General features: G+C 39.8%; 1 protein-coding gene across 1 annotated transcript; it reads left to right on the top strand.

Moving 5' to 3' along the window:
- Positions 1-3,432: 3,432 nt before the first annotated feature.
- On the top strand, positions 3,433-8,219 carry foxj1a (forkhead box J1a). The gene is made up of 3 exons (XM_043229178.1): positions 3,433-4,162; positions 5,103-5,689; positions 7,147-8,219. The coding sequence occupies exons 1-3, from the start codon at positions 4,120-4,122 to the stop codon at positions 7,993-7,995; spliced, it is 1,479 nt and encodes a 492-aa protein (XP_043085113.1). The 5' UTR covers positions 3,433-4,119; the 3' UTR covers positions 7,996-8,219.
- Positions 8,220-8,893: the final 674 nt, after the last annotated feature.

Below are 8,893 nucleotides of genomic sequence, written 5' to 3'. Positions count from 1 at the left end.
TCATGTCATCATCACCAACAACAAACCCGAGCGCGCTCTCTGATTGGCCGCCGAGCCAAAACAGCGAGTACACACGGGCCTCCCATTGGTCCGTCCACGAATGGGCAATCGGCTCAAGTGACGTAATTTAAAGCGGCGCGTCGCGCGTGGTTGGGCGCTCGCGAGGGGCACGAGGTCTCTCATTGGTCGGAATGACAGGAGAGCGTCGTGTTTTTATTGGTCCCATGAAAACATTTCCTTTTTATTGCACTTTTATAAAACGTTATGCAACATGAAGAACAATAAGGGGAAAAAAATAACACATCTATCTATCTATCTATCTATCTATCTATCTATCTATCTATCTATCTATCTATCTATCTATCTATCTATCTGTCTGTCTGTGTGTGTGTGTGTGTGTGTGTGTGTGTGTGTGTGTGTGTGTATACAAGAAACAAGTAGATAGAACATAAAAAGAGAAGAGAAAGCTAATGTAATTTCAAATGATCTCATATAAATACAAAGAAGAAAGTGAAATAAATAAACTAAAAAAAAAAAAAACATAACATGAAACAGGAGAGAAGGCCTACACACACACACACACACACACACACATATATATAAATATATCTATATATAAAAATAAAAATAGTTTTTTTTCACTGTATAAACTGTGTTCTGCACTCCTTTAGACTATACACGTGAGTAAAGCAAAACCAGTTTTATGCATTAAAGCCACCAGGATAATAGTAATAATAACAATTATTGATTATTATTATAAATACATCATTTAAGCGAAAGGCGCGAGTGACCAGTCGACCGACTGATCGGTTTTCCTCACGCCCCAAGAGCATGAAGGGCATCAGTCAGGTGTAAATGGGCCTTTTGTTAGTAAGAGCTTTGAAATGAATTCAGGAGTTTCTTTCAACCCACCCAGCTGAGAGTCTGAATAATTCAGACCGGGTGTCAGAGAAAGCCTGTTATGGAGAAGGCTATCTATAATGTAATGGAGCTGGGCGTTTCTTCTGCGTTCTGTGTGTATTGAGTTGTAACTCGGTGATCTGGTTGTGAGAAGGATACAGTGAGCCTGGTACGAGCGGTGATACCATACCAACTCTATTAGTCTACTACGATGTGGAAGGACGTAGAAGAAAGAAGAAGAAAGTCTGTGGCGGCTGGGGGATGATCTTCTAGGTAGGCCCGTGCCTCAACCAGCGGTACAACATAACAACATTTCTTAAGTTGCCAAAACACCTTGAATAAAAGTGTCTTGAATCAGCAGCTGTGTGGATGATTTCTTTATTGCTTGTCTTGAGACAGAGATCACAGATAGGCAAAAAGCATATATCATATAATCTATATATATATATATATATATATATATATATATATATATATATATATATATATATATATATATATGGCACTCTATTGGCCAGCTGCCACTCAATCTATCATCAGCAATCTTGACCATGGCACAACAAAGTTAAAGGTTTGAAGACTTTTGATCGAAGTGAAAATAGACTTTCGTCCATCTTTCGAAGCTGATGCTCGCTCTCTCTTTGCTCAGACTTTCTTATGCACGGTGATTTAGAGAAGATTAGGCATTAAAGCGGCCCCAAAAGTATCACAACACTACAGTCGCGATTAAAAATGCATGGACAGGGCCTATCAAATCAAGCGCCATCTTAAACCAGCCCGGCGTGACAGTGATTTCTGGACTTTTAACTGTTTCAGTCACCGCGCACGTGTCGTTTAAAACGCATATTGTCGTTTAAATAAAACGTTTTTAATAGGCAAGGCCACCCTAGTGTTTTATCACATCCGTATTACGTTTTAGCTTAAAAGAAAAAGCGAGCTTTTGCTTCGTTCTTCAAAATAAAAGCTTTTCGGATTGATCTTTGATATTTAATTTAACATTAGAAATAATTGAATAATTGAAAATATTGAATTCATAGGCCTGTTTACCGAATGCACCTATAGCTAAACAAATATGTATTTTTTTCCCCATAGTAATAATAAAACATCTAATAAAATAATGAATGGATCGGTTATAAAGTTGTGAAAGGTGACCCCGAGCGCGAAGGCTGATTTGTGAGGAGCTGTGTGATGGCGCCCTCTAGTGGCAAACAACTTATTACAAACAAAACCATGTGAGTTTTTCATTAAAACAAGGCACGTTGAAGAACATGGTGTGGCATATTAGAATTCGACATGGATAACGTGAACAATTTAATAAGGTATGACCAACTTGAGCGTTCAAGATAGCAGGTCAGTGCATCCAATCTCCAAAAAGACTGAGTTCGTTTATAAAGCATGCTATTATGACCTTGCTCAGTTTGTTAATCGCGTAAAAGCCACCCGCTGAGTCCCTAAAGAGGAAGAGCAGGTGTAAGACGGTCTTGAACGATCAGAGCAGACCGAAAACAAACGTGTCGGTGTGAAACAACGAGGAGCGCGTTCACGCGTGACCACGAGAGCGCGGCGGCGGCGCGCGCTTTACTCTCAATACAGTGCGCGTTAATGGCACTGAGACGCGCTGAAGACTCCTCGACAAGAGTTCAGGCGTCAGACTGCATGTGTAGCGAGTATTAGGCCTTTTCTCGGTCGTCCGTGCGTTTAGACGAACGAAACTGACAGACCAAGGGGGGGTGACCCTCGACTTCTCTTCAGACAGCTCTTTTTTATTTAAGGAATGCACGTTTTGCTTGTAACTGAGGGACTAGACGGAGGATAAAAAGACTGAGTTTCCTCTTGAGAGCCCTGTTAGCGTGGCCGAGTGCTCTCCTGCTAAAGAAGCTGTACAAAAGCAGCCTTGGAAGCGCTTTAACATGTGACCGCCGCCGATCAGCAGGTCAGCAGACGGACTGAACGACAGACAGACAAGAGAACCATCATTACCAAACAAACGGGCTCTCAGACACAAGACCGGACTTACCCCGGTAATCCAGAAACAATGGTGAAACCAGCACGGGCCGATGCATTGTAATACATTATTATTACTATATAATTATGTAATATAGGATGGAATAATGCTAAATAATTATTATTGGTAAGAAAAATAATAAAGGCATAAAAATGTCAATAAATGAATCATATTTTATGCTATTTAAATATATGAAACTAAATAAATAAAACAATAAATATATTAATGAACCTTGAAAATGATTCAAGGTTCATTAATATATATATATATATATATATATATATATATATATATATATATATATATATATATATATATATATATATATCAGTTTTAAAATAAAGTTGTAAGATAAAGTTATTTTAAGGACTAAGAAGAAATCATTATTTCTAAAAGACAATTATAAAACACATCAAAAATAATTAAAAAGAATAAATACATAAATTAATTATGTTGCTGTGTTCAAATAGCTCACTGGACATCATTATTCATTATTCATCATCGTCATTATTATTTTTATTATTATTGTTATTATTATTTATATATTTTTTACGACACAATTAAATCGCTTTGTTTTATTCAGTTGAATAATAATAATAATATGACTGAATCAACTTGGAAGTATTAGAATACGCGAAGTAATTTTAAGAATAAGATCATGTAGAAATGTTGAAACTCTACATGTAACAAATGTGTGTTTGATTTGTGGCAATAAAAATGAAAAAAAAAATGAAAATAAAAGTACCAAAACCCCTTTGCCTGCTGAGGTCAAAAAAAGTGCACAGCTAACTGGCGTTTAGCCTTGTTTTTGTTTGATTACTTCCTTAAAATTTCATTAGTAACAACCTTATTTGGTTTTTCTCATCTCTTTTTTTTGTAAAATATTTACAATATATAAATGACAAGTTATAATAAACCAGTCAGGCCAGAAAAGGACGTGCGTAAAGAGCGAACCTGTGCGCTCGCGATTAAAAGCACGGTCACCATAACAACCGCCCAGCCAATAGAAGAACGAGAAGCTGTTTACAGGGGGGTGTCGCGTTGCTGGGGTTACGGACAAACGTCCTGCGGCAGGTATTAAACTGAGCCCCCGCTGCCCCGCAGACCTCGAACCGAGAGCGCAGAGACACTCTCTCTCCCGGAGCCTCGCGACCGGAGGCTAGCGCGCCTGCTTCGGATAACCTCTTCTCTGAAAACAGCTCTTGAGATATCGGATGCTATTTCCCTGCCCTTCAAGCCTCCTATCAGCAAAGACAGGTGAGTTGGTCCAAGGTGTGCTTTTCTGAATAGACGTGACAAACGTATTATCGTTTCAAAAATGTTTATGCGAAAATAAATCAGTTATTCAGTCATTAAGTTGCATACAAGTGAGTTGTAGACTATACATTAAATGTATAACGTTGCCTTCGTCTAGTTACTAGCGTGATAAAATTATTTTTAGCACTTATTTTTATTTAATAATAATTTGTATATATATATATATATATATATATATATATATATATATATATATATATATATACATATATATATATATATATATATATATATATATATATATATATATATATATATATATAAAGAAAAAGATGATTATTGTTGTAAAACTGAAAAGAAAACAAATTAAGCTGATTTATAATACTATTATTTTTATTGATAATAATAATACAGTTGTAGTTAATTAAAAAGAAGGCAAAGTATGCTTACTTTATAATAATAATCATAATTTATTAGTTTGTTAAACCACATAAAAAGCCTAAAAATGTTATATAATATCACTTAACTTAATAAACACACACACACACACACACTTATATAAATATATATATATATATATATATATATATATATATATATATATATATATATATATATATATATATATATTTAAATTTATTTAGGTTAAATCAAGAAATAGCTCTTTATCTAATAACAGATCACCTCTCTGAATACTGAAGGCGCAGCAGTATTATTTTGTGAGCGTCTTTGAATCCTGGTGCACCTGCCCCATGCTGAGGAATGTTGTGGGTTTGGGACCTGCTCCATTGTGTGCTCACAGACGCCAGTTATGAGCTGCTGTAAAGCTGGACCTGTGAAGTTTCAGGAAACGGCTATGACCTCTATGAGCTTTAGAGCCCAAATAAAGCCACACGACTTTCAAACTTGACCGCGCTCAAACTTTATGTCTCCTCCCCAGGACCTGGCTGGGACGGGACCATGCTCTCCATGAGTTACACGGACCCCTGGCCGGAGGGCTCGGTGGGGCTGGAGGAGGAGGTGGTCACGGCCGCCGCTCAGGCCGAGCAGCTGGACCGGAGCTCAGTGGACTGCAACAGCAGCAGCTGCAGCTCCAACAATTTAGACGACAGCCTCACCAGCCTCCAGTGGCTGCAGGAGTTCTCCATTCTCAACGCCAGCGCCTCGCAATCCAGCCAGCACCACAGCCACTTCTTCGGGAGCCAAGTGGTCTCGGATGCACCCTCGTCTCCTTTAGCGGGAGATCCGGCGTCTATAGGTATGCCGCTGACCCCGGGCAAACCCACGGCGGCGTCTTTCTGCAGGACGCCTTGCTTGTCAGCTCTTCCCAGCCTGGTTGCTCACGGACACTGTCCGGACGAAGTCGATTATAAGACCAACCCTCATATCAAGCCACCGTATTCATATGCAACTCTCATCTGCATGGCCATGCAGGCCAGCAAGAAAACCAAAATCACTCTCTCGTGCATCTATAAGTGGATCACAGACAACTTCTGCTACTTCCGCCACGCAGACCCCACTTGGCAGGTAAGACGCTCCAGTCGAACTTTACAACTGTTTCAATGCCTTACGTTCATTTGCACTTAAAAGTTGCACTTACTAGATGGCTCATTTGCATATCTGGCAAAGGGTATTTTGCTATTGTTTGAGCAGAATGGAGTGAGAGAAAGCCTTCTTAGCACCTGCTGAAGTGGGTTGTGTATTGGAGGGAGACCAGCAGAAACCTTTCAGGAGGCTGGTTTTGTTTAGAGGCTTATTTTTAGTTTTTGGATGACTATACCAAACAAAGCAGGTCGACTAATGACGTGCGCCCCTGAAAATCGCGGCAAAAGTGCGCAGTAAGGTGTAGTGTTGGAAAAGTGAGCCGAGGAGGAAGAGTGAGCTCACGAGTTGGATATTTACAAAAAAAAGGGGGATTTCTAAGAAAGATTTAGAGTGGTTTGGTGAATTATTAATTAATCACTTAGCCATAGCCGCTTTTCTCTGAAGAAAATGTAGACATTCGCTCAGTTTTTAGATATTTAAACTCAAAACAATGTTTAACCAGGGTTGGGAGGTCAGTGCTTCATTTAAATGTGATTAGCTTGTGGTGGCTGGTTGGCATGCCTGATTTGTTGATACACAGTGGAGGCCTTTAAAGATCCTGCAAAATCAAAATTGCTCTTTCATGGCTATTAATACTCCATGTTTGTTGGCTTTGTGGTCTTGAATACCACTGCAAGTTGACAAAATTACCATATACTGAGAGATAGACCATGCATTTTGAACTTACTTGCATATATCTGAATTTTGGCCAAACAAATGGTGTTTAAAATACGAATGTCTCTCTCATTAATACCTCCTACTTCTGATTAGCAATGGCAGATAAGCTTCTATTTGTTAACACTAGATAATGCATGATGCACATGAAGCACATTTTACAGAATTTCTTAGTGTTATAACTGTTCATTTTAAAGTAGGGTCGCGACTTTAAGTTAATTTTAAGCATATTTGCTTGAAAAACTTAAACCCAATGTAGAATGACCAATTCTGCAGATTTCTCTTTGAAATAAATGGAATGGAATGGATTTTGCCCATTCGTAGAGTAAATGTGACTACAATTTTAAAACTCAATTTACAGAGATTGTCTTTCATAGTTGGGTAGGAATAGGGATGTAGAATATGGCAAGGCAGAATATGTGCTTTAGAAGTACTAATTAACAGCCAGTGCATGCTAAAAAGCAATAAGTTAATATTGAGAATTGGTCCATATACTGAAAACTAAAGCCTACAGTAATCAAAAGTAATCAATACCTATGGTATGACCTGCCCAAAGTCCTTTTTTTTAAATAAGAAATACATCCACACTAGAAAAAAACTATTTCAAAGGGTCTTTAATTGATGTCATATATTTAAGTGCATCATAATAAAGGCAAATTCCAATACACAACTGAAGTATAGATTTAGACTTGAGATGAACACATATCTTTTTTTCATCATTGCAGAACTCCATCCGCCACAATCTGTCGCTGAACAAATGCTTTATAAAAGTCCCGAGGCAAAAGGATGAGCCAGGCAAAGGTGGCTTCTGGAAGATCGACCCCCAGTACGCAGAACGCCTCCTCAACGGTGCCTACAAGAAGCGCAGGATGCCCCCTGTGCAGATCAACCCAGCTCTTCAGAACCGCCTCAGGATCAGCTCTCACGTTGGACAAGCTGCAGCCACCTCAGGGGTGGCTAGAAACCTCTGCGTGAGTCCAGAGTCCCAGGAGCTCCTTAAAGAGTTTGAGGAAGCCACAGGAGCCGATCAGAACTGGGACCCTCGTTTGGCTGAGGCCACCATGTTGAATAGTTGGGTCTCAGGGAAGGGCAGCAAGAGGAAACAGCTGTACAGCCACAGGACTGGTGGGAGTAAAGCTCCACGACGCTCAAGCTCCCCACTGCTGGCCATGGATGAGCAGGAGGACTTAAGCTCCCTAAAGGGCAACTTTGATTGGGACGCCCTGCTGGACTCGGCCCTGAATGGAGAGTTAAGCTTGAACGAAGGCGGCCCATTGAGCCCCATACCACAAGACGAGGACTTGATGGTCAGAGGCACCCATATCAGCCCCCTTGAACTTCCCGGAGGCGTCGCTGAGAGCCACGTGTTGATGGAAACTCAGAGGAGCAGCGAAACAGACTTTGACGAGGAAACCTTTCTGGCCACTGCGTTCCTCCAGAGTCCCTGGTCGGAGGTGGAAGAGGGCAACCGTCCCGACTTCCTCTGTAGCTCGACTGTCAACATCGATCAACTCTTTGACCTGGGAGACTCTCTCGGAGGAGACTTAAGCAGTAAGATCGAGTCTCTGCTTTGAAGAGGTCATCAGTGACACCTGAGATTCAGGCCTTTGGACACAAACAAGTCAACGAACAAAGAGGGTTTGGACTGTTTACCTCCAAAGATTTCATGCTGGATTCCATGAAGCCTACGTGAAGATGTATTTTTAAAAGCGTATCTATTTCTAATACTGATTTTTATGATTATGTTTTTGTATCTGACATGTTATTTACCTGCATTAAAGCTAATCTAATCAAGATCCTTAGCGAGTCCTTAAAATCATCTATCAAACGCTCGGAACTTGGGATTCGGTGACCGAACATGTATGGAGGTAGACAAAAAAAAAATGTTTACAATTCAAATTTACATACAGCAGTAAATAGCTGAAATACTTTGTGGATGAAGTTAAATATTTTAGACATATAGTATCATACTCAAACAAACTCTTTAAGCAGAACTTGTGCAAATAAAATTGTGAATTATACAGCCTTCCTTGCGAACACTCCAAAAAATAAAGGTTCTTAATTGGCGTTGTGCTTCCATAAAGAACCTTTACCGTCCACGGAATCTTCCCGTTGTTCAAAATGTTCTCAAGAACTGTTCACTGAAAGGATCTTTGGGGAACCGAAAGTGGTTCTTCTGGCATTGCGAAAGGTTCCTGGGGCTACACGTTTTGGATGTCCCACCTGATTAACATCATCAGCTCCTGTGTGGAGACTCCACGATCTGAATCGGATTTGTCAGATAAAGGAGACATCTACAAGTCTTGTAGGTTTCTAGAAAACACATGAGCTGTTTTACCAAGGAATGGCTGATATGATGAAATTTGGTGTATTTTGATAGTGAAACTGCACTAATTTGATGAATGGGTTTTTGGGGGTTCCTGCCCATGTTGGATTATTTGGTAGGTAGGATATGTGCCAAACTTTCGCTCT

This window comes from Puntigrus tetrazona, chromosome 3 (genome assembly GCF_018831695.1).
Source record: "Puntigrus tetrazona isolate hp1 chromosome 3, ASM1883169v1, whole genome shotgun sequence".
Lineage (NCBI taxonomy): Eukaryota > Metazoa > Chordata > Actinopteri > Cypriniformes > Cyprinidae > Puntigrus > Puntigrus tetrazona.
The sequence above is the reverse complement of the archived record's forward strand: the minus strand, read 5'-3'. Positions and strand labels throughout refer to the sequence as shown.